Source organism: Balaenoptera physalus (assembly GCF_965194825.1).
Source record: "Balaenoptera physalus genome assembly, chromosome: 2".
NCBI lineage: Eukaryota > Metazoa > Chordata > Mammalia > Artiodactyla > Balaenopteridae > Balaenoptera > Balaenoptera physalus.
In genome coordinates, this window is record NC_138883.1 from 103,743,780 (window position 1) to 103,770,398 (window position 26,619).

Sequence of the window (26,619 nt, forward strand, 5' to 3'; positions counted from 1 at the left end):
ATGAGGACTTAAGATGATATACATTTACTTAACATAGCAGTATATACGAAAAGGTAAAACAACATATGTACATATATTTATAACTTTACCTCAGCAATTCCACTTTAAGAAATTTAAGCAAGGGAAGCGATCAGAAATGGGGACCAAGATTTATGCTTAAGTATGTTTATACCAGCACTGTTAATAATAGTGATATCTTAGATACATGAGAGTTAATAAAAAACAATAGGGAATGAAGCCAATTATGGCACATCTATAGAATGCAATGCACCACAGCTGTTTCAAACAATATTTTAAAAGAATATTTAATGCCACTGAAATATGTCATTAATACGTTGTTAAGACAGGTTATTAAAGAGTTTGTAAAGTAGGTTTGCAGATATTTTTTGAAAGACAAATATATAAACAGGAAAAATAATTTAGAGGTATCTATACAAAAATGTCAACAGTGGTTATCTCTGGATGGTGAAATTATGGATCTTTTTGGCCATGTTTTTGATTTTATAATAGAAAAAGTTATTAAAAATAAAACATTCACCAAAATAAGCTTTGGTTGATTAAAGGTTTAAATATAAAATCTAATTATGGAAGAACTTGCAGAAAATTGAAAAAAAAAGTGGTTATCACCTCTCTGCGGGAATTTTAACGTTATCAGCTTTGAGGCTATTTAAATGATTGCACTATAAAAATCAGCATTACTAAAGATTTTTTTTTAAGAGGGAAAATATTTTTATCAAACATTACAAAGAATTAAGATCTATCAAAAATAGCTAATTCAAATTTGTAAGATAAATGTCAAGATTTCCAAAGATAAATAGGTAAAAGACGGGACCATTCCCATAAGGGAAATACTATTAGTAGACAAACAGTAGGAAAATGTTAATGCTCACCAGAAATCAAAGCAACGTAAGTGAAAGCAGTCTGAAAATGACGATTTACATATTCTAAAAGAAACAAAACAAAAAGGTTGAATGCTAATATTCAATGATGGTGAAGTTGCCCAGAAGTTGACTCATACATTCACTTATAGCAGTATTTTTCCCACCCTTCAGCCAGAAATGTTACTGATACCAACCACGGTTCTTGGCCTTCCCCAATCCATAGAAATTGATTAGAGGCCAGACAAGAAATTCAGGCAAGTCTTTACTGGGGCTCCTGCTGTAGCAGGAGGGAGCAAAATCAAGTAACAGGTGCCCTTGCTTGCTCCCTGAGGGGGTGGGGGGCAAGCTGGTTCCTTATATGGGGTGAGGGTAGGGGGTGAATCCAGGGGTTGGACTGGAGGGATGGCTTAGGTGTTTTGCCCAGCCTCTGGTGGTGTTGAGTGCAGGGGGCATGTGTAGTACCCTGCTTTTGCTCCTGGCTCTTCAGAAGCGGCAGTTGGGTTTGGTCTTTTTGTATCTTTTGTCCAGAATTTGCCCCAACTGAGCATGCACAGAGTTATTGTTAGTCTGTTATAGTTTCTTTGCATTCTGTTGCTGGAGGAGAGGTGTGTCCAGGTGCAAGCACTGCAGCACTTGCAGCAAAGGGTCCCAGGTCCCAGCCTGTCTCATTATCATTAAGAATTTGTTCTTAAGAAATAATTTGGCAAAAGCAGAAAAGTGCCTCCTCACTTTCCAAACCTTCAAGTGTTGAAACTCCCAGGGCTCAGCCCTTTGACACCTTCTCTTTAATATCCACATGCATTGTTTGGAGGATCTCACTTGTGTACCGGGGCCTCTCTCCTCCTGGGTCTCCAGGGAGAAAGCAAAACCAAGCAGCAATTTTCCTGGGGGGAGGGGGGAGGCTGAAGGCAGTTCAAGGGCTCTGAACTCAGTTTGGGGGCAATGGGCAGCAAAGACAGGAAGGGCCAGCAAAGAGAGTCAGAGAGACGCCTAAAGCAAGCTTCATCGTAATATTAATTCCTTACCATGTTAATAACTAAACTTCCCAGGCTTTATCCACTAGGGAGTAAGGGTGAGGTCCCCAGGAATTCCCTCATTGCAATAGCCCTCAGCTCTCCTGCTTCCCACTAGATCTCAGCTGCCCTTGACCCCTACTTCCTAAGTCTGCAGGTATTATTTTTGTGAGGTAGCCCATTCATATTTTGGCTTCCTTGCTGAAGCCCATGTAGGGGAGCCAAAATTTGCCACCCCAAAAGGTCTCTTTGACAGGCAGGTTATTTTGAGCTGAAAATAATTAAAGCCCAAAGACTCAGGAAGAAACTGTGAACTTCTCCCTAAATACCTAAAAGAATTTAGACAGAGGGCCTGTTTCCAGAACAGAGCTATCACCAGAGATCTCTGCAAAGACTATGGGGTAAGTGTGGTGGGAAAAACACAGCAGGGCCTAGAGATCAGAGTCCACTCTGTGTCCCATTTTTTCTGTGTGGTCCAGCAAATGATTGTTTAACAAACATTTGCTTTTCCATCTTCATGTGAATTGCGTTCCTCTCCTCTGAAGTTCCAAACCACTACCCCCAACATCCTCTTGTGTCTTTAGCTGAAGATGGTATTTAAGGTGAAGGCTTTGGCCATTTTGGCCAGTTATTCAGTTTTCCTGGGTCTCTCCCATGTTATTAAACTTTTGTTTACTTTTTCTCCTGTTAATCTGTCTCCTGTCGATTTAATTCTTAGACCAGTCAGAAAAACACAGAACGGTAGAGGAAAATTTCTTCCTCCCCGACACCTATAAACCACTTAAGGTGGGCACTTCAGCACTCCCTCTATGCCTTCTGGGAGAGTCCTGACCAGCTAGGAGCCAGACCTTTCCCTCTGCTGGTGGCTGGCAGCTGCCTTGGGCCCCTGTGGCGACGAGGGGTGTCCTGCTCTTAGGTCAGGAAGCAGAACTGCTTGGGCCCCCAAGTCTCCTGAAATCTCTATGTTCCACAAACACACTCACCCACTTGACATCCCAGCCTGGGGTCTCTACTTCATGTGGGTTCTTTTATTGCTTAAGAATGTTTGGTTATTTACCATTCTTCATTCTCATGACCTTGTGAGGTTGGAATCACAGGTTTCATTATTCCCATTGTAGAAGCATCACAACAGTGTAGAACTGGACTCAAACTCAGATCTTCTACTGTCAAATCCACGTCTCTCTCCATGGCACCAAGCATGGCCAAAAGTAGGTACTGCTACACATATTGACAGCCTATCACTTTCTTCATTGTTTATACATTGCCTGTGAAAAACGGACAAGGGAAGTTACTTTTCTGTCAAGAGCTAAAGCAAGCAGTTTTGCTCCAGAGATGATATGATAGCAAAAAGAAAGAATGCCCAGAGGCAAGGAGCCCTGTGTAAATCTGACTGTGTTCTCCCGGCCCCAAAATCCCAATTACACACCGGTTGACCGCTGAGATCTAATCGTCGCTGTTTCCTAAGGCATCGAAAGGATGGTTCTTCCTCCCAGGATTCCACCGCCCGCCCCCGCCCCCGCCCCCCTCAGCCTGACAATCAGGTTGAGCGATAGGAGTGGAATTGTGGAGTGAAAAATGGCTCTCTCCAGGGTATCACTCCAGTTACCATACATTTAAAGGAAGCCTAGACACAGCAATGTTTTCGTTCTCCTTTCCCTGAACTTTGCCTAGAGATTAAAGCTCCTTCCCCATCCTGGTTCACTCAGAGCAAGCACTTACTCAAGTGCCTTCTTCCCTGCAAAACTCAGGCTGCTAAGGAAAGGGGTGGGTGCCTGTGAGCCTCACCTGAATAATCTGGCACTTTCTCAAGGCGTGAGAACTGAAATTGGGGCTGATGGCACTGGGCCTTTCCAGCTGGGCCCCAAACAAGTGTTCTCCTGCCGGGTGTCATTTGAGCCAGGAGAACGAGACCGACTTTGGTTCAGAAGCAAAGGAAAGCTTTATTTTTCCGTCACAAAACGGAGAGGTGAGCGCTCGCACTGTAGAGTCAGCACTCCCCCCGACAGGCCGTGTGATGGGCTGCTCTCTATAGATCTCCTCAGCGGCGAGCGGGTGAAGCTACCCAGGGGCCGGCACTGGGCGCACTGCGCACGCTCCCGGCGCAGCGTCTCTGCACACGGCCCGCCCCCACCGCCATCTTGAATTGCAGCGGCGCGTGCAGCGCTTCAGCTGAGGTTCCGGGCACAGCCGTCTCACACCAAGAATTCTGGTCGGAAGGGTCGGGTGCAAGGCCTCTGCGCGCGACCCCCTCTGAGCAAGTGCAACTAGACCAAGCATAAAGAAAAAGGAAAAAAAAGAAAAGGTTAGACTTTATTACCCAGATTCTATTTCTATTTCCCGGGAATTGTTAATGGGCTTCGCCGGTGACAATGCGGTCAAATCCACACAGGTATCCTGAGCCAGAGACCTCCAGGAATTCCTCCTCCGGTTTGAAAATATTCGCCGCCTCCACCCTACCCAAAGGAAAAAAACAAACTTCCCAAAGGCAGGTTTGCGCTACCTGCCGTGGGCAGAGCTTTGTGGTCAGTTCCGTCCTGTGCCTGCTACAGACTCTCTGGCCCTTGCATGTGACCCCTGGGGTCGAAGGAGTCAGACGGTGATAGACTCACCAGTGACTTCCCAGTCCTGACTCCCGAGAGTCACCTCTCCAGGCGGCGGGTCCTGTCCCCAGCACCCCTGGAAGGACCCCTCTGTGGGCCTTTGCCCACTCTAGAGCCTGCTTTCTCTGGCCATTAACCTGAGAAAAGGAGCCACATTTTTCAATTTAAATTCAGGGTTAGCTGTTCTAAAACTGATGATGGGAAGTATTCAGAAAACAAATCTTTTTTGGAGAGTGCTTTTTAAATTTTTTTATTTTTTTAAATACAAAGGAATGCATAACAACTTAGGCAGTCAATTTCAAAATCAAGACCAGGAAGCATAGACCCTATCTATACTTTTTTTCAAAAACACTATAAATAGTTCTATTCTTTATTATAGTCAGTTAAATGGGTAGAAAAAGAGAAGGGAAGGAACATGTATGTGTAGGAGAAATAAAAAGCATGATGAAAGACTGTAATCAGTAAAAATAAGGATAGCAGGCACTGTGCTAAGCACCCTTCACGGATTATTCTCATTTATTCTTCCCCCAAATCCTATGAAGTTAATAACAGTACTGTCCCTATCTTAGAGTAGGGAAACTGAGGCACAAAGATTTTAAATAATTTGCTTGCTAATGGGGCTAAAAACAGAGACGCCAGCAAGGAAATAAAAATTCTCTGCTATCACAAAGTGTCCACTCAGGAGACAAATATCAAGAGACAGTCTCTTCCTCCAAAAGGAACAGTTATGTATAATCTGTTGTCTTAAAATTCTGCAGCTAAATAATTCCTTTATCATTTCTTAACAATAGGAATTAAAAGGGAAATTTTGTAGTTCAATAGAAAACTATGCACTGCCCACATCCAGCACAACCTCCTAGATTATCTGATTCTAGAGGCATTTTACAACTGTGTACATTGTAGATAACTAACACAAGTGCAAAATGCAGGTTCTGTGCTGTCCTGTAGAAGTTTGACTGACTTCCCCAGAAGCTAAATGTGCTTCCATTTGCCCATTCATTTCAACATCCCTTTATCCATATAAATTTGTGGAGGTTTTATCTTCTCCTTTGAACTAGTTATAACACCCTTAACAGCTTCCTCATTAATGAGTTAAATAAAATACTTACCATATGACCATATGTTCAGTTTTATATCTGAATGAGAGTCATGATTTTGCCTTTTTTTTAAAAAAATTATGTCTTAACAATTATCAAAGCATGTCAAAGTATCTCGTTGTTGCATTCTGGAGGACCCTTAGGCATGACCTAACCCAAATGGTTTCAAGAGTAACTGGATAACTATTGATCGTGTATAAATTAGGTCTTTTGTAGCAGAGTCTCACCCTGACAGTTTCCTATCAAGCACACTGTTCTGTCCATGCCAAAGTTTCCTGGGCAAAGGTTCCAGTCCCCTCATCTTGGCTAGTCTTTTTTACTGTTGACTGGGGAAAATTAATGTTTGTATAAATTATATAATTCTACCATAATGTCTCCATTACGTCTGTCTTCTGCTATGTTTCATGGGCTGTTTCAAGCTATCTCCATTAAATAGCTGAGAAAGGGCTTGAGAACATTTGTTTTTAAAATAATAATAATAGGGGCTTCCCTGGTGGCACAGTGGTTAAGAATCTACCTGCCAATGCAGGGGACACGGGTTCGATCCCTGGTCTGGGAAAATCCCACATGCCGCGGAGCAACTAATCCTGTGCACCACAACTACTGAAGCCTGTGCTCTAGAGCCCGTGCTCCGCAACAGGAGAAGCCACCGCAATGAGAAGCCCGCATACTGCAACAAAGAGTAGCTCCCGCTCGCCACAACTAGAGAAAGCCCGCGCGCAGCAACAAAGACCCGACACAGCCAAAAATAAATAAATAAATAAATAAATAAATAAATTTATTAAATAAATAAAAATTTTAAAAATAACAATAATAAACACACCCTCTATGTCTTTATCTGCAGTGCAAGAGCACAATTCCATTTTTTTAAATCTTAGATACATGAAGAGCTCATAGCCAATTCCTGCAACCTTGGCAAAACTACCTTTTGTTGTGTGTGCTTTGGAGTTAGACAAACATAATTTCAGATTTCATTCCACCACTTACTAGAGTGTGGATTTGGGCAACTCAGTAACCTCCCTAAGCCTCAGTTTTCCTCTATGTATAAAGGCAGTAATCATACATGCATCATTATAGGGCTGTTCCTGAGGTTTCAGTGAGATCTCATAGAGTCTGGTATCTTTGGGAGTTGGCCCCTGAACTGTTAACCCCTGACTTCTAGGCCTGCCTAGGAATTGATGACTAATCATGACAGTAAGATACCCTGTGGAAAAATGATGAGTCACTGGCAGCACTTGAAGCAGATCTCTGGGAACCGTTCCTGATTTCTTGTAGCCAAGGACTTCATTTGCTGAGCTCAGAAAGCTTTTGTGAAATGACTGTGTGACATGGAGCAAACACCAGCTGCTGTAGAGAGGCTTGGGCCATTTCGATCTAAGTGATGCCCCAGTTCTGCCTGATACTCGGAATAAGGACAGTGCCTCTGGCTGTCCCATTGTCAGAAGCACTGGGACCCAGAGAAAGAGAGCTGCCATGCTGATGGCTTACCTTCCCAAACTGTGCCCTTAGTTTACTGCAATCAGCCAATTCAGTTCATAGCTTGGTTGGTCTCCCTTAGGAGCCCAGCATGAGCAACCCTCATCAAGCCCAACCAACACCTGAAGCAGCTGTAGGATGCTGGCACAGAGTCTAATCTATGCCCACCCTCTTTCCCACAGAGGAGAAAACCCTTGTCAAACTTGAAGGAGCCAGCAATGGTCTGTGTCTATCTAGCTGTTCAAAACCAACTTAAATCTTTACTTTCTTTTGCTTCCAAGCATAATGCAAACAGAGGAAAAAGGTTTTCCATTCTACTGGAACTACTAAACTCATAAAATGCATTATTGGTTCCAGAGTATCCAGTCACAAAAAAGATAGATCTGGTTTTGTTTGTTTGTTTGTTCTTTCATTGTTCCACAAACCGGCAGCTGTAATTCTGATGGGGAGAATAAAAGGGCCAGCACAGAACAGGAAACATAAAAATAAGTGTAAAAGGAGACCTCATCTCTTTGCTCCCTAGCTCGTAACTTTAGACTCTGGGGATGAGAGAGTATCAGAGTTTACAGGGACCTAGAAGTCCTTAGATCCAATCTCCATAGATTAGACATGTAGCCTCAGACAAGGAGTCTCAGAGTCTCAGTTTTCTCACTTGTAAAATGGAGGAAGTAATTTTTGTCTCATTTGTTACAAAAATCAAATGAGCCCTGATTGTGCCAGGCACATTCCATGTAATAACATTTCATCCTCACAGTTCCATTTTACAGATGAGAAAACTGAGGCAAAGAGCGGTTACATTATTTACACAAGGTCACACAACTAGTCAGAGGCAGACCCCATGCAGAGTTTAATCTGAAAAGGTTAATCGATTCAGGCATGATGATCTTGGATGAATAAATACCTGCTTGAAATGCTTGAAACACTTCATTCTTTCAAATAATCTAAAACATCATCTGCAATCTTGTGTTCACCTTTCATTTGTTTACTTGTCTTAAAAAACATATAAGGAAACAGATAAGGAAAAGGTTAGACTCCAGGCCAACCCATTTTCAAATAAGGACATGTTCCAAGCCAGCTCAAAGAAGCGTCCCTACTTGTTTTTGTCGTATTCCTGATGCCAAAAACGCGGCCTCTGTGTACCAGTGCTGAATCGAATCTCGGAGACAGAGTTTTGGGTAAAGTAGAAAAGAATAGCTTTATTGCTTTGCCAAGCAAAGGTGGACACAGCAGGCTTCTGCCCTTGAAAACTGTGTGTCCCCCACCGGGAGGTTTTGGTGAGGAGTTTTATAGCAATAGTTCAAGTGCGAGGTTGCTGATAAATTAGGGTGTGTGAGGGGCCTGCACTCCTTTAATCTGGTCTCAAATAATCTCTTGATGAGCTTCTCTGGTTCCTTTAATCTGGCCTCTCAGGTGGTCTTCTCTGGAATGAAGAATGCTACATCTTCCATTGGGGGTTTTAGTTCTATAAAGAGCTTAAAGATATTGTTATGTGTATCCCTTGAGGTGGAACCAGGATCCTGCCCCAAGGCTGCACTGTTGTTTCTTGACTGCTCCTCCCTTGTCTCGGCATCCCCTCCCTTCCCTGATGAGCAACTGTTTGAATCTGCCCTTTGCAACTCAGGGAAGGTCATGGAGGCTGGAGTCTGTTCCCTACAAACAAGGTATGGGGGACACAGAAAGGCTTCCGTGCCCAGGAGCCCCACAGGGTCCTGCTCAGTTTCATTCCCACATAGTACAAGAAAGTCCACACAGATCGATCTGTGCCCCATAAAAGCTTGGTCATTTTCCTGGTGGCAGCCTGGCCCCAAGCAGGTGTAGGAGAGGGTAGTCATTTTCCAATGACGTGATCCTACAAACTAAATTTCATCTTGGAAGTGGAATAAGAATGAGGAAAGAAAGCTCAGTGCAGGCCTGAGGAAAGCCAGGGATTGAGGGCATATGGTTTAGAAAACTGACCCTGGATTCAGGTGGCCTTCATTTCCTCTCCCTCAGCCTTTTACTGATAAAATATGGTTTTGTCCTAGTTCTTATCTCTTAAATCTCAACTGTAAAATGAGGGAAATAATAGTACCAATCCAAAACTTACTGTTTCAATTATTCTTTCCTTGGAATTCTGCCAAGAGGCTACAATTCTCAGGAATCCCCAGCATCTGATGATGATGAAAGCAAGAAAATCTGATTTGGAACATAAAGCCCTGTGTCTCCCATCAGAGATTTTCACCTTGATCCCATGCCTTCTCCCTCCTCTTGCTCTCTTTCTCTATGTAAAATATTTTTTCTTCTGATTAACTTTCTTATCACCATTACACTAAAGGAAAGGTTACATTCAGGTCGTTAAAGTCCAGCCTCTTGAAATCTCTATTTCTTCAAGAAGCTCTTCAAATTAAAAGGAAGCAAGTACAGGGCAATTTTTAAGGATCTAACTATAAGACCATTATTATTTTAGATTGAGAATTGCAGACAAGAGAAAGCACTGGGCCCTACCACTATGCACAATGCTGATAACTCGCTGGAGGCTTCAGGCTCCGTGGGATCAGGCCATGGGAAATGAAGTGTCCTCCATCAACTGCTGGGCTTTCTGGGGTGTGGAAATGACTAAAGATCCCACTAATGGATCTACTGATTCCAGTGTATTGATGGGATCAACTACATTATAATCAGGTCCCAAAGGCCTGGGGGCCATTGCATCCCCCTACGGCAGAGTCTTCACACATTTTTGATGAAGCACTTTTGTCAGTTTGAAAAAAATTTTGAGTGCCCCTCCAAGATACATGGATATTTATCTGTTTATAAAGTATATAGCACTAATACACTACATAGTACTGTATACAAGTGATACACAAAATTTCCAAAGGTGATATCTTGGTTTGGGAGGCTATAATAGAATACCATAGACTGGGTGGCTTATAAACAACAGAAATATATTTCTCACAGTTCTGGAGGCTGGGAAGTCCAAGATCAAGGCACCAGCAGATTTGGTGTCTGATGAAGTCCTCACAGATGGCCATATTCTCATTGTTATGTCACATGGAGGAAGGGGCAAGGGAACTGTCGGGGGTTCCTTTCATATGGACACTGATCCCATTCATGAGGGCTCTGCCATCATGATCTCATCACCTGCCAAATGCCCTATCCATTTACCATCACCCTGGGGGCTAGGTTTCATATACTAATTTGTGGGGGACACAAACATTCAGCCTATAGCAGGTGATACAAGAAAAATCAGAAAGATCTATTATTTTCTTCTTGTGCCCCAACAGATGTCTCAAGCACCACTCTGAGGAAATGGTTCTCAAACTTTGGGTGACCAAGAATAATCTGAAGAGTTTGTTTAAAATAAAGGTTGTCCAGGCTCCAGCCCTGGAAGTTCTCATTCACTTGTTCATGGGAAGAGCCTATAATTCTTTTCCTGAGCTCTCAGGCTGACTCTGATTCCAACCCTCAATCAGATTTTGGAACCACTGATCCAGACCCTTCTGTTTTCCTCCCCTTTTAATTTTCCGCTAAATTTTAATCCTGTGATCATGCTGTTATCTACCTCCTGGACCCCCTATATGAATTAAAAACAATAAAAATGGTAAGAATAGCTGCCATTTATTATTTCCTGCTTGGCAGGATTGCTAAGGGCTTACCTCTTTACATTATCTCCTTTAATCTGATCAGGTAGATATACTTAGTCCCACTGCACAGATGGAAAAATCTAAAGCTCAGAACACTAATGTCTTGCCCTAGGTCACCCAGTTAGTAAGTGATAGGCCAGGGACCTTAACTTAGATCTGTCTGATTCCAAAGCCTGGACTCTTGACCACTAAGCATACTGCCTCAAAATAAGTCACTGTAATTTACTGAACCTCTACTATGAACCAGGCACTTGGCTGGGCACTTCACATATAAATCCGTAATACTGATGACATACCTGTGTTTGTAGAAGTGTGAATCTCAGTCCACAAATTCTGATGTGGAAGAAATACCTTTATTTTCTGTAACCCACCTGAGTTATGACTCCAAACTCCTATTTTTTAGGCCCTCCTAGATTCTTTCTTCCCCCACCCCACCCCCAGTTCCGGATCTGACACAATACCCAGAAACGGGGTTAGGGGTAAGCACCTGATCACCTGACATCAGTCCACATAGGTGACCACTAAGGGGCCACTCCTCCCCATCTTCATGACCTGTTGGCACCAAAGGCTCACTGCTACTCGCACCCCATGACAGGCACAGGGGCATCTTTTGTCCCCCTGCTGACACACTCACAGCCATTTTTTCTTCGGGTTCTTACCACTTTCTGGAAGCAAGGGACTGTCCCCTCTGCCCTCATAGACAAATCTCCCTCTCCCCCCACCCACTTACAAAGCCCAAGAGACTCTTTTTCTAGTGATGGGATGGTAGGGGTACTCTTCCTCCCTTCACATCCCTTTGAAACATTTTTAGCCTTTTGCTTGCCATTGTTGGTTAGAATTCACTTACCCTAGGTCCTAAGTTTCAGAAAGACAAAAGGTTTATAGTCTTCTTTCTACTCTTCTTAAGTGGAAGGGAGAAGGTGAGGGAGAGGTTGGGCGAAATATATTGTTGATACCTCAAAGTATTATCTCCAGCCCATGTTCTCTTATTTTACAGGTGAGGAGATGGAACTCATTAAGGTTAAGTAACATTTTGCGCAGCTAGTTGATAATAGACCCAGGATCCCAGAGGCGCTTGGATTCACTGGTTTCTTGGTGAGTTAATCTGTAGAGTGAGGCTGGGGGTGGAGTTGGTACCTGGCAGTACCCAGAGGATAAGAGATGAGGTGGGCCCAGGGGAGAGGAGCCAGGTAGATAGTCAGCTGGTTTTAGGTTCCAACTTTCTGGGAAATAAGAAGTAAAGTGGAACCTTCAGATCCTGCTTAACTATGCAGGTAGGATGGAGCCAGTCAAGAAGCCAGCACAGAAACCTCCGCTCAGAAATCATGCATTTGACTAGATGGTCTCCAAGCTGTAGTCCTCTGGAAGCTGGTGCAGCCACAAGACAACACAGAGTTAAGCTTTGGCCTAGGATCAATCTGTCCAAACTGCCAGTGGTTTCAGAAGGTCCTATCAGTTCGTTTCATCCGGGCAATGATCACCAAGTTATCTAACTGCCTACCCAACATTTCCACTTGGATGTCTAAGAGGCATCTCAGACTCCACCTGGGCAAAACTGAATTTTTGATTTTCCATCACCAAACCTGCTCCACTCACATCCTTTCCCATCTCAGCTGATATCAACACCATTGTCCCACTTGCTCAAGCCAAAATCCTTGAAGTCATCTTCAACTCCTCTCTTTCTCTACATCCCAGTAGTCAGGAAATCCTGTTGTATCTACCTTCAAAATATATCCACCACCCATCCATCAGTCCCCAATTCCACTGTTACTATGCTGAACTGAGGCACCATCACCTCTTGCTGGATCACTGTAATAGCCTCTTAGCAGGTCTACCCACTTGCACCCTTGTTTGCTAATAATCTGCTGCTAGTCTTGCAAACTAAAATGATCTTTTACAAATATTATACAAATCATATCACTCTCCTGCTCAGAATGGTTCCCCATGTCTCGTAGTATAAAAGCCAAAGTCCTTATAATAATGTCTCCCTAATCACTGGCCTCCTTGCTGTTGTTCCTGGAACATTCCAGGCATGCTCCTACCTCAGGGCCTTTGCACTGGCTGCACTGGCTGTTCTGGCTACCTGATGCTCTCCTCAGCATGTCCACAGGGGCAACTCCCTCAAACCCTTTGCTCAAAGTTCAGCTTCCCAACAAGGCTCACCTTAACCATTCTATTTAAAATCACTACCTTCCCCAACCCCCTTAACTCAGCCATACTTTTCCTTTCTCCATAGCTCTGATTACATTCTACCAGTCTACATAAATCTCTTATTTATTATGTCTATTATCTATTATCTGACTCCTCCCATCTCCTTGTGGTACATAAGCTCCACAAGGACTGGAATCTTCGTCTGTTCTCTTCACTTGCATATCTCAAGTACCTAGAACAGTGCCTGGAATATAATAGATATTTTTTAAAAGTTTGAAAAATGAATAAAGTTTAAATAAAACTAGAAACCCAAGGAATATTACAAGAGCCACACCTGAATTTCCCCTGTCTGGTTTTGCCAAGTGGCCTTACTTCTCAGTCCTCTACCCAGTTAGAGCATCCATTAACACAGAGGAGGAAAGAGTGTGTTTACTCTAGGGCCGTCTTTCAATGGGGCCCCCAGCAAAGGCATCCAGTTCTGCATCTTTGCTCCTCCATCAGCTCCTTCTTAGACTGAGGATAGAGGTTTTCTGTCCCTTTCAGCTATAGAAATGTTGCCCATCACTCTTTGACCACAGACACCAGCAATTTTGCTAAACTCAAGAGAAAACAGACCACCTGGGGGCTCTCCACATAGCAGAGTCCTTTCCTTTCTCTTTGGGTTTAGCCTGCAATTTGAAATACCACAGCCAGGAGCCTGCCTCCCCTTTGCATGCTGGAGAGAGAGACTTAGGCAACCATGTGGAAGTCACCTACTCCTGACCTTTGACAGAACTTCCAAACACAACACATTAACTTTAAATTGATTAATTTAGAACTGTGATCTTGGCCCAAGAAGGTAAGAGTACACGACAAGATATTTTATTTTCAAAATGTAGCAGAATAAAAAATATTTTTGTAAATCAACCTTTTTTTTGTATGAGATAGAGTTAGATTTGGGTTCAGTGTAGGAAGGAAAGTGTCTGAACACTAGAAAACATGCTTAAAAGGTTAATTATTAATGGGCAGTCTTCTCTAACAAAGTATCAATAGGCAATCTGCTCTCTTTAGCTTCAGAAATTAGCAAGAAGACCTCGGTCCCCGGGTGAGACAGAAGAAATGGAAAATTCCCTGTGTGTCTCTATTTTCTTGGTTTTCTGCATCTTTATCCAATCAAGTACCCATGGACAAAGCCTGGGACTAGGTAAGAGCCTGCCTTTTCTCCGGAAATGGGCATGGATTTTCTTTTTTAAATGTACGTCACAATGAATCCAAGTGTTCTTGGCTATGTAGAACAGAGCTTGCTTCACAGCATACCAGGTGTTCTGTTAGTGGCATCGAAGGTCACAGGGACGTGTAGCTGTTTGTAGGCAGGACTGAAAGTTTAGGAAGCCACTCTGGGAGTAGAAGTCTTCTCAAAGCGCTTGCAACTAGCAATGAAGTCTCTCGCGTATCCTATTCAGAAATAGTCAGGCTAAGACTTCTTTGGTGGCAAATAATCTGAAAGAGTTTCAGATCTTCCTGAGAGTTAATTTGGCATCTAATCTGCAGTTGAGGAGAACAGCTTGCAATGAAATGCTTCATCTTGCTGAGGGTTGTCTAATTGCTGGCTCTCTCAGAAGAGAGGAATTTGTAGAATCCTCTTTCCAGTCAGGTTGAAAACAGAGCTATCATTGCACATTTTCTAGACTTCACTTTTTCTGCCAAAGTTTTACTCTGAGACTGAGGAATTCAACAGCAGTCACACCTGTTTGGTCTGTAAATTCACACACTAGGTTGATGCCCAAAGAGATCCAAATGCTTGATCAGGTAGGTGGATTCCAGGTTCCTGGCTAAACAGTGCATTGGATCAATAAATGATGGATATGAAGTGAACTGAACACTTTGGGCAAATGAGACTGGCCTTTGGGACTTTGTTTTTGTGCTGGTTACTGGTCAGGACCTAGAAACTCTAAGGTAGAGGCTTAGATTTTTCTTTCCTCAAAGACTCTGCTTGGAGGGAGCTCCAAAAAGAATTAGGAACTTACTACCCAAAGATTGCATGAAAATTCCAGAACATTTTTTTTCTCCTTTAAGAAAAAAGGCTGTTCTTTATATTTAATTATGATTTTGTATACTAGGTCAGTTAATAACTTATTAGCAGTATTAATTATTACCATTCACTGAGCAATTTGTGTGTCAACCACAAGGTTAATTATTTTGCATACATCATCTCACTTATCAAGCTGAGTCCAAAAGTGATGATAATAATTTAGAGCCATACAGGCAGAATTGCTGATGATTTTTATTCCGTGCTCACAGGGATATTGGTGAAGGGCCTTTCCTGCCCTTTGGCCCAGGATGTTGTTTTTGTTAATTTTTTACTGAAGTATAACATATATCTAAAAAAGTGCCTATATCGTAAGTGCTCAATGAATTTTCACAATCTGAGCCAGCATCCCAGAAGCCTCCCTTGCACACCTCTTGAGCCTTAACATAGATTATTTTGCTTTTGGGGGGAGCTTTTCGATAATGGACACATAAAGTATATGCTCTTTTGCTTCCGGCTTCTTTCGCTAAACATTATGTTGGTGAGATTCAACCATGCAGTTGCATGAGGTGTGACTCATCATTCTGGTCACTGTAGCATTCCGTCGTATGAATATACCACCCTTGGTTTATCCATTCTGCTACTGATGGGCGCAGTCGATGTTTCAGTGGAGACTTGGGGGTTGGAAGCCATTAGAGCCGAGGTGAAGGATAAAAGGCAGGACGCCCTCCCCGGGGGTTGCTGAGTATCGTCCACATTTCCCTCAACAAATCCTGTGCTACTGCTTTCCCAGGGTCCTGGTTTGTCCAAAAGCTGAGGGAAGTGGCCACTATTAGCAGGAAGGTTCTTCAAGGGAAAGGATCGGAGTCAGGAGGGCTCTTGTTCCTTTGAGAGCAGAATGTCTTGGCAGAATTTCTTCTGCAGGGAGTGAGCCAGATCTGTGTGCATGAGGCTGGTGGGACATCTGCCTGGGGCAATGCAGGGAGGCAAGCATCCCACAGTAGAGCCCTAAAAGGTTGAGTATCTATACCTTGTAGGATAGTTTTCCAAACTTCCCCCCCAGAGGAGATTTTGGTTGCCACAACTGGGGAGAGAGTGCTATTGGCATATAGGGGGTAGAAGCCAGGGACGCTGCTAAACATCCTACAATGGACAGAACAGCCCCACAGCAGTGAATTATTCAGGACAAAGTGTCAATAGTGCCAAGGTGGAGAACACTTGGTCTGTACCAAGCTTCAACTGTCACTAGTCAGGGGCCAGGAGGAACTCCCATAGGACCCTTCCTCCTTAACCCCAACCCTCCCAGCTTACTTCTTTTTATTATTATTAATGACATTGCTAATGGACCCACTAATGTATTGTGTACCCTGTATATGCCAGACACTGTGCAAACATTTTATCCCACTCTCACCTTGTGGTTGAGTCAGCCAGCGGAAAAGTGACTTGCTGGAGGTCCCACGGTTGCTCAGGGCAGAGCCGCGAGAGGCACCTAGAGGTTGATCTGTCTGCCTAAGGCTGCAGGTTTCTGGCCATTGTGCTCACACCCAGTGGTTTAACAGCCAGAGGTCCCTAGAAATCCATTCTGCTCGGTTCCTCTCACAGGAGAGGACTGTTTGAATAATTCCTGCCTACCAGCACCAAGGGAAACAAGATATGGTGAGCCTCCTGAAGACCCCAGGACACAGAGCTACCATCGTTCTCATCCCCAGACCTCCCTGCCTGAGGCCCAGCCTGCCCCACTGGTGTGGCCAGGAGGATCAATACTGCTTAAATGGTAGCTGCTACTCCTAGACCCGGGCAGCCCCACCTTCCAGTGGTATCCACGACCGCTGCCGAAGGTGCCTGCCCCCTCCCTGCAATTCCAGCCACAGAGTCCACATCCTAGAAGCAACTGAAGCCCAGCCGTCAGTCACTCATTCATTTAACAAGGAAGTGTGCATAGGCATCTGCCATATATAAGGCAGTGCTTTTAATACAACAGTTCTCAAACTTCCTGGTCCCAGGACACCATTACATTCTCCAAAATTATTCAGAATTCCAAATAGCTCTTTTCTTTTTAATATTATTTATTTTACTTATTTATTTTGGCTGTGCCAGGTCTTAGTTGAGGCACGTGGGATCTTTGTTGCAGCACGCGGGCTTCTTATTTGGGCATGAGAGCTCTTAGTTGCAGCATACATGCGGGATCTAGTTCCCTGACCAGGGATCGGACCCAGGCCCCCTGCATTGGGAACGTGGAGTGTTACCCACTGGTCCACCAGGGAGATCCCCCAAAGAGCTCTTTTTTATGTGGAACACAGGTATCAATATTTACCATATTAGAGACTAAAACTGAGAATTTTTTTTAAAATTTTAATGCTTTTAAAAATAACAACAAAGTCATCACATGCTAACATATGTAACATGATATTATGAGGAATAACTTGTATTTTCCAAACAACAACAAAAAAAGTGAGTCAGAAGAGTGACATTGGTTCACAAAGAAATTTTGCTAATTTTGTAATGTCTGGTTTAATAGAAGCAGCTGGATTTTTTCATCTGTTTCTGTATTGAATCTGTTGTGATATGTTGCTTTGTCCAGAGTACATGAAGAAAACTGGACTCACATATAGGAAAAGGGAGGACATCCTCAGAGGTCCTGCCAAGGCCCACACTCAGAACTGCTGTGTTTGTGCAGCAGACACTGTACAACTGTAGACTACACAGTAGCCCCTGCTCTCCATGAGCTTACTGTTGAATCGGGTGGACCAAGGGTAGGGAGATGGGAGCTGCCTGCATTGCCAGCAGCAATAAGGGCGCCATCATCCATAGAGAATACAAAATAATAATAGAACTTACTAAAAGTTGGTCTTCCTTTCATCATCACTATTCTATATAATGCCAGTGATAAAACTAAAGCCCCTCCCCCTCAAAATAGTTTTTTGGTCAAGTTTGTAAACAACTGCTGTGGTTACTGTTGAGTTTTATTAATATATATGTAAACTTCAGATAATCACAGTTTTATATTACTTCTCCTTGAATAAATGTTCTCTGTCGATGTCAATTTAGAGACCTCCCAGTTTTGCAGTTGGCCCCTGATTCTCATGGACTGTGACATGTGCTCATTGCAAGTGTCTAATGGTTCAGAATCCTCCCAGCTCACTTAGGTCATCTCACGTCTCCAAATCCCGTGGTACTTACTGCCTGTTCTTGCATTTGCACCGCAGATTTGAAATTAAAAATGATACCGTAGTGATTATAAAGGCAAAGATACAGAACCCGAGAACTTCAATTCTCCTATCCCGTGTGACCACTTAGAGTTTTGTGTTTAAAATGTAAAACAGTAAAACAGATTTTACAGTGAATTGTGAAGTGTAATATTTTGTTTGGTAAGTAAACATTTTGGTTCTTCCAGGAAGTATCTTTAATGCACTTGTGTATCCTTAAAGTGGAAATGTATTCTTCTTTTTTAAATTGTTCATTGCTTTAAAACTAAGTAACAAATCAAGAAAATAGTGATTATTACTGATTTTTGCATGCATATAACTGAAAATAGCTTTGTCTTATAGAGCAAAGTGGTATTAAAATGATCTGCTCTGGGTTTCAAATATATGAGGTATACCACTGAGTCTAATAAAGGAGATAAGATGTATATATAAAATTTTTTCAACTAAACCATAAAATATGCTGAGTACCACTGGAGAGGGGTGCAATGGAGTGAGTGCTTGTGTCCCCCCAAAATTCATATGTTGAAATCCTAACCCTCAATAGCATGGCATCTTAGGAGGTGGGGACTTTGGGTGGTGATTCAGTCATGAGGGTGGAGCCCTCGTGAATGAGATTAGTGTCTTTATAAAAGGGACCCCAAAGAGCATACTCACTCTCTGTTCACCATGTGAGGAAACCTGGAAGAGGGTTTTCACCAGAACCCCAACATGCTAGCACCCTGATAGCATGGAGACTTCCAGCCTCCAGAACTCTGAGAAAAATTTCTCTTGGTTACAAGCCACCCAGTCTATTGTAATTTGTTACAACAGCCTGAGTTGACTAAGACAAGGTGCAGGTAGAGATGGAGAAGAGTTTACTTCCAAGTACGTAGAGGGAAGGCTTCTGGGAGGAAGCAGCATTTGAGCCGAGTCTTGCAGGATGAAATCTGGACAAAAGTGAAGAAGGCTTTCCTTGTGCATAAGCAAAGGCACAGAGCCAATAAAGTACACATGTTTTCCAAGTCCAAACACCTTCCAAAAACAGGCCTTCCAGGAAGGAGAAGAAAAAAAAAATAGGAAGGAGTTGATAGCAATACTGCATCACAACTGCAATAAACTGAAAACAACTTGAATACCCAACAATAAACATCAAGGATGGAGGGTCCAGGTATTACTAAGTCCTCCTTTAAACAAGCATTGCTCTGAATACCTACTACTAGAAGTTCTAGGAACTTTTGGGAACAATAATGATGAGATTCAGAAATAAAAGGCTTAATGCTGACCCTTAGGCACTCATAGTACAATACAAGTGTTCTTAACCTAGCCCAGTGATGGGTTTCAGAGAGACTGGATGCTTCTTAGGATGGTACCCAAGGCTGTATGAATGTGCATTTGAGGGTAGGAGAGAAGTCATAACTTCTGGCAAATTATCAAAGGGAACTGTGACCTCCAAAAGGTTACATAAAAACTGGTCTTGTAGCTTTTAAAAAATAAGTATGAGGAAATTTTATAGGCAATAAAGTGGGGGAGAAAAAGAGGACTAAATAACCTACATATTGAATCACAACTATGATAAAACTACATACATGTATATTGCTAGGGATTTGAAATATATGTAAAGATCTATAAAGAGTATTAAGGCCGTGGAGAGAGAGAGAGGGAGAATGTGTGTGTATGTGTTTTACGTGTTTAAATGTAAAAGAAAAAAAAAGTTTTTTTTAAAAACCTGGTAAGCTGCAATTAGATTGGTCCTGGATTTGTTGTCCCTAGAGAGGCCACCTCCCACCATCCTCATGGGCTCAGCCAAGCCCAGAATTACAGCCCCAGCGGGACCTGAAAATTCCTAACAGGCCTCCACGACTGCAGGGAAGGTGGTTCATGAGTAATACCTGAGGTAATATCCAGAGATGGAACTCATTCACCTGGGCAAGTACATGAAAGCAGAATCAGCAGAAAGCCAGCCCCAGAATTCTTGTGAAATTCTACATGCTCTCTGCTAGACACCCTCCCACCCACTGCCATACTTCCTGGCCCTATGGCTGAGCCATTCTGGAGCCCTCCTGAGGGCATCGTACCCAGAGAGGACAAGCCTGAGGTGAGAGGACAGCAGCCTATCTCCCACGCTGCTTGCCTTTCACAAGGGACCCAGGACCTGAACCCATATTTAATTTTGGGCCAGGTGAGCAAGATCCCCACCACCACATTCTCACCGCCCTGTTTTCCACACCAGCTGCCACAATGCTACAAGGCATGCTGCGTCCTCGCAGGCGAGTCAGCAGGGAGAAGGGAAGGAGAGGCAGGGCTGGACCAAAGGCTTGCCCGATTTTAGGCCTGGTCCACAAGACACGGCTGAGCAGTCCCAGTTACATTCTCCAAGGGGATGTGACCACCTTGACCTCAACCTGGGGTGTGCGCCTGACATCCATGGGGCCCAGCAATTCTCATAGCCAGAAGGGTGGCCGTACACGGGTTCCCAGGAGAGTGTTCATTTTAGAGTGGGGCCCTGTCAGCCAGGGATCAGAGTCCAGCCCACTAGAGAAGGGGGCTGGCCAGGAGCAGGCAAAACATCTGGACCCCTGCCAAACAAGCTGAGGATCATGGCCAGACTGCAGCCCCAAGGTGAAAACTAGAAAAATGGGTCAGAGCCCAGCCAGTCCTGCAGGGAGTGGGGTTGCTATGTTAAGGTAGACAGCAGGTGCACCCAGCTGCTGACAATCAGGCACCCAGCTTAGGGCAAGGAGACAAACTCGAGTCATTCCCACACTGGAAGATTCAGGGTGCAGCTATGCTTCTCAAGAGAAGGTGTAATTCATAGACATTGCCACAAGGTAGCGCAGTGACGCCTTAGCTGCTTCAGGGTTTCAGGAGAGGATTCAGGTATGGGAAAAACCAAGTTTCTGGATGACTCTGGAAAACTCATGACTTAGTTAACGTCACTTTCCTCTCTGCTTATGACTCTTATTTCCAGAAACACTCATAGTTTCTATATTTCCACCGTGGGATTTGAGGGGAGGGGTAGGAAGAAGTAAAGAGAAGATCAAGTGCATTGAAGGGGAGGCCTCTTTGTCTGTCCCCAGCATTTTCTCCTCCATATATACACGTTCACCTTCAGGGGCCTGGTGAAGTAGATTTTAACAGTTTTTAGATGGCATGTTGTGGCATTAAAATAGTTCTTATGACGATATAAAGGTGACAACACTGAATAGTATTTTCATTCCAAGGCTAAGTGGGACAAATGTAGTATACCTAACTGTGTGTGTCTTGTGATTACAACTCCATGAAAACGTATATGTGAGAAAAAAAAAACTACTAGAAGAAAATGTACAAATGTGTTCAGACTCCAGTTGAGTTTATATCTAAATTTTTGTCTCTTCCAAATTTTGTGTAATGTTGTACTATGTATGTAGTGTTTTGCTTTATGATTTGAATAATTTAAAAATTCACATCAAAATGATAAAGGGATTTGACGAGTCAGAGGTTCTCGAACTTTAGTGTGTATGAGAAACTTATTAAAATAAGATTTTATTAAATCTCATTTATTTATAAAATAAATACTATTAAATTTGTTAAATAAATAAATCTTATTAAAATCAGATTTCTGGGTCCCATCTGCAAGTTTCTAACTCAGTGGGCCTGGGGTGGATCCAGGAATTTGCATTTCTAAAGTTCCCAAGTGCGGGGAGTACACCTTGAGAACCACTAGAAAAACAAAAATAGACAGTTAATGGCAAAACATTAACTTGACTTGAACCCAGGTCTCCTGATTTTCAGGCTTAAGGCTCTTCCCTCAGAAACAATACAAGCTTCCAGGGCAAACCTGGCTTTCATTTCTCAGTCTCCTGGAGCGGGGAAGGGGAGAGATATCAGTGTCTATTGATCCTGAATATTGACCTTCCTCAGGGGTAGCCATCTCCCAAATAATATAAAACCCCTAGATATTTGTGACTATTTACTCCTCCAAAATAAATCATCGTCATGCTGAAAAGAAAGTGGTTCTTGAATTGGAAAAAAAAAAAATTCCCAAGCTGAGATTTACTTGTAATTGGTAGAAAAATACTAGTTGCAAAAATGAATTAACCATACACAGTAAAGCATGCCTTGGCAGGCCTGAAAATAGGATCCAGCAAATTCTTTTCATTTGAGCTGGGCATTACCAAGAGCTGGGCAGAGCCTGTGATTCTCAGTTGACTAGGACTGGCCTTTCTGTGACTGAGAAAAACTTTCCAGTGACAAATGTTCCAGCTTCCTTATCCCAAGAGAAACAAAAATAGTGAAAACAACATACTTCTTTATACTGAAATATAACAAGATCAACACCAGCAAATTATAGCATTTATTAACCACCTACTGTGTACCAGGCTCCATGGTTTGTACGAAAACATGTTCCTAAGGACACAAAAATGAAAAAGCACACTACCATTCATCAAGGAGCTTCCCAGTTGACCGAGTCTGGGGCCCCTTACAGCCCTGTGTGTGTGTGTGTTTGTGTGTGTGTGTAGATTAGAGATTGGAAGAGGCATAATTTCAACACAGTATGATAAGTGCACAATTAGGTACAAAACATCTCAAGGCCCTGAGGCAGGAGAGGTTAGCAGAGAAGGCTTTATAGAGGAAGTGATATTTGAGTTGAGCCTTGAAGGAGAAGTGGAAGGATGTAGCAAGCAGAAGGAAAAGCATGAGCCAGTCTTGGAGGCTTGAAAACAGAAAATGTAACTGGGAATCCCTGAGACGTTTGCTGTAGCTCAGGGGAGGGCACAAAAAAGAAGTGGCCAGAGGTGAGGACATCAAAGGCCATGCTAATGAGTTTGGCCCTCACCCTGGAGGCAGTGGGGCCACCACTGAGGTTGGTGTTTGAAAAAGGGAGCGACTTGGCTGTTGGCTGCCTTTCCTGCTTGGTGGATGGCTTCCCCTCACAGCCTGGCTGAAACCCCAGCCACTCCCTGATGGAAAGCGATGCTATCAGCAGGAAAAGGCAGGGCTGGCACTCGGAAGTTACAGGCTCTGCAACCGCACCTGGCTGGTGCCCACAAACACTCAGATCTTCCTCCCATGAGGGCTCCAGCCCATGGGCAAGTCTATTTGAAATTTACTTATTAACTGCTATTCCTAACACTAAATGGTAGGAGGGATTTACACCAATGAAACTGAGGCAGGAACACATACTAGAAGCTTGAATAGGAACCTTCCATTTAAAAAGCACCTTCTTCTAAGTCTGAAAAGAGAACCATTTGCAAATTCCACGTCACACTAGTTTATAAACCTATAGCAATTTCAACTTTAAAAACTTATTCCTACCTACATGATATCACTTGATTCTCATAATATCCCCGTAAAGAATACTGGGCGGGTATCATTATGCCCATTTTACAGATGTAAAGGTTCACCAGCCAAAGGCCACTAGGAACACACTTGGAGTCAAATGAAAGTCAGGATTATTTGGCTTACTGCAGCAAGGGAGGACGCACTCCAGAGAAATCCAGGGGCATCCCTGCACGAGGAGTTGAGAGGGGCTTCTTAGAAAATTTGGGCTTGTGCCAGATGAAACTAAGGAAGGGTTGGGGAAGCAGGGGCAATTCTGGATGGGATTCTGTCAAAGGGGGAGGGGGCCATTCAGTGATCTAGTATCTAAATAATTTAATAATTAATTATTGTGAACTCATTATTGCTTAATTTAATCAATAACGTTCCAGCACGCAGAGCTAGAGCTGGCATTGGTACAGGAGCAACAGTCTCTCCTTGTTAGTTGGAAGCAGGGAATGTTTAGTCACGTTTTTTGGATTCAGAGTGGCCTCCTTTCTTTTTTTTTTTTTTTTTTAAACATCTTTATTGAAGTATAATTGCCTTACAATGGTGTGTTAGCTTCTGCTTTATAACAAACTGAATCAGTTATACATATACAATATGTTCCCATTTCTCTTCCCTCTTGCATCTCCCTCCCTCCCACCCTCCCCATCCCACCCCTCTAGGTGGTCACAAAGCACCGAGCTGATCTCCCTGTGCTATGCGGCTGCTTCCCACTAGTTATCTATTTTACATTTGGTAGTGTATATATGTCCATGACACTCTCTTACCCTGTCACATCTCACCCCACCCCCTCCCCATATCCTCAAGTCCATTCTCTAGGAGGTCTGTGTCTTTATTCCCGTCTTGCCACTAGGTTCTTCATGGCCTTTTTTTTTTTTTCCTTAGATTCCGTATATATGTGTTAGCATACTGTATTTGTTTTTCTCTTTCTGACTTACTTCACTCTGTATGACAGACTCTAACTCCATCCACCTCATTACAAATACCTCCATTTCATTTCTTTTTATGGCTGAGTAATATTCCATTGTATATATGTGTCACATCTTCTTTATCCATTCATCTGTCGATGGACATTTAGGTTGCTTCCATGTCCTGGCTATTGTAAATAGAGCTGCAATGACCATTTTGGTACATGACTCTTTTTGACCTATGGTTTTCTCAGGGTATATGCCCAGTAGTGGGATTGCTGGGTCGTGTGGTAGTTCTATTTGTAGTTTTTTAAGGAACCTCCATACTGTTCTCCATAGTGGCTGTATCAATTTACATTCCCACCAACAGTGCAAGAGTGTTCCCTTTCCTCCACACCCTCTCCAGCATTTATTGTTTCTAGATTTTTTGATGATGGCAGACTGGCCTCCTTTCTGTCCTGTTGCAAATGTAGCCGCAAAGGGTCCTCGTAGCACATTGTTTCTGTTTTGTGGGCGTTGTCTATGTTCAGTTGGGAACATCGTGGTCTGGCTGCCAGCAAGCCTCCTTTTTGTTGCTGTTGTGTTTGTTTTCATTTTCTCACATACCAAGAAACCTGGGTAATGTCTTTGACATCTCTCAATACCTCCACCCTAGCCAAACAGCCTTAGGTGGCTGCCTTTACCTCCTGTGCTTCCGATTTCTCACCAGTAGTATCCCTTCCAGCACTGATATCCTGAGTGTCAAGAGAGCTCATTGAGAGGCATCGTGGTACCCTGAGACCTTCCACAGCTACCTCATCTGGTGTCAGCTATTTAACCGTTAATGGTAGAGAGAAATACGAACGCAAAGTTCTATCCACTTTGAACATGAAACATTGCCCCCTGCCTCAACCCTAGTGCAACTCAGTTGCCTTGAGCCATTCAAAGATTCCCAAACACCAGCAGGACAAAGGCACGATTCTGTAAGAGCAAGCCAAGCCGTAAATGACCATTAGACCTTTGGTCCCAAGGCTGTTTTATACTGGGCCGGACACACATCCATTTTTGGATGGAGTACTAACAATAAAAAACATACATTTGATGATTACGTGGCTTTGAGTAGAACCAAGAAGTATGAAATAATAGTAACTATTATTTTTAAGAACTTTCAAATGTGTCAAATGCTTTGCCTATTTATTTCACTTAATCCATGCGACCCTCCTGTGCGATAAGCGTCATTATCACCACTTTACAGGGCAAATTGTGGCTCAGAAAAAGGAAGCGGCAGGGGAGGCTCCCAGGGTCCCTGGGATTCTCACTGGTGCTTATTTCTGGTGATGATGGTGCCCCTTCAGAGCCCACATGGGTACATTGGCTTTCAGAGGTTTCCCACCTTGGATGTTACTCAGTGCCAGGGGATCCTAGGACATACTCTGAGCCTCTCTGGGCCTGGCCACTTCTAACTAGAAGTTTGCACTCACGTTACCCACTGTGAGTGATGTCTACCTCTCAATGGCCCAGGAGAAAACCCATCCCTGGACACAGTCCTGGTTCCCTTGTGTCTCAGCCTCCATCACTGCCCCTCAGAAACAAGATGTAAGCACAAATCCAGGCAGACCAAAAAAAGGAGAGGCCTCATGATATCAAGCCTGAAAATTCTGGGCCAATTTAAGGCAACCAAGGATGCTTTGAAAAGGTTAGAGCATTTTTCTTCATCCAAGAATCCTCTAGGAACAGGGTTGTTTTCACAAGCTGAGCTGGACCCTCCACAGGGGGCTTGATGACATTAGCAAAACAGCACCTGAGAAATCTCCTTTCATGAGGTCTTGCCAGTGTTTCACGACTAGGTCCTCTTGGTGTGTTACTATCATGCTATGGCCACCACCTTCACGCCACACAGAGAGACTCCTGTCCCTGAGATTTGTGATCAGGACGAGTGATGTCAAAGCAGGAAGAGCTGGAGAGGAGACTCAGGAGGGAGGGTGGGGCTCCACCATGGACTCACACCAGGAGACATCCAGATGACCAATTCAAACAGGAGAGTCCACACTCGGAGGATGGTGCCTGGGCCTGGGACCACTCACAGATCTAGCCCCACCCCAGCTCTGTGCAGGTCTTGTGTTAGGACTCTGCCACATCCAACTTTCATCAGTATATTCATTTCCTGGGGCTGCCATAACACAGGACCACAGACTGGTGGCTCAAACAACAGAAATGAATTTTCTTGCAATTCTGGAGGTTAGAAGTCAGAGATCAAGGTGTCGGCAGGGCTGGTTTCTTCTGAGACTTCTCTGCTTGGCTTGCACATGGCTATCTTTCCTTATCTTCACATGATCTTCCCTCTGCACATGTCTTTGTCCTCATCTTCTTATAAGGACACCAGTCACATTGGAGTAG

The 26,619-nt window shown here is 43.5% G+C and overlaps 1 protein-coding gene and 1 long non-coding RNA gene across 3 annotated transcripts in view; both read left to right on the top strand.

Annotated features, from left to right (window-relative positions):
* The window catches only part of LOC309654354, a 498,770-nt gene that overhangs the window by 205,961 nt on the left and 266,190 nt on the right, over positions 1 to 26,619 (top strand). The gene's annotated exons all lie outside the window — the stretch shown is intronic.
* LIPC (lipase C, hepatic type) overlaps positions 1 to 26,619 on the top strand; it is a 178,713-nt gene that overhangs the window by 8,788 nt on the left and 143,306 nt on the right. The window contains exons 2-3 of one of the 2 annotated variants that reach the window (XM_082446877.1): positions 11,685 to 11,782; positions 13,889 to 14,021. In XM_082446877.1, coding sequence (XP_082303003.1) covers positions 13,937 to 14,021 — 85 coding nt within the window. In that variant the 5' untranslated portion in view covers positions 11,685 to 11,782; positions 13,889 to 13,936. The remainder of the gene's footprint in view (positions 1 to 11,684; positions 11,783 to 13,888; positions 14,022 to 26,619) is intronic. The other variant, XM_082446878.1, reaches the window with a different exon arrangement.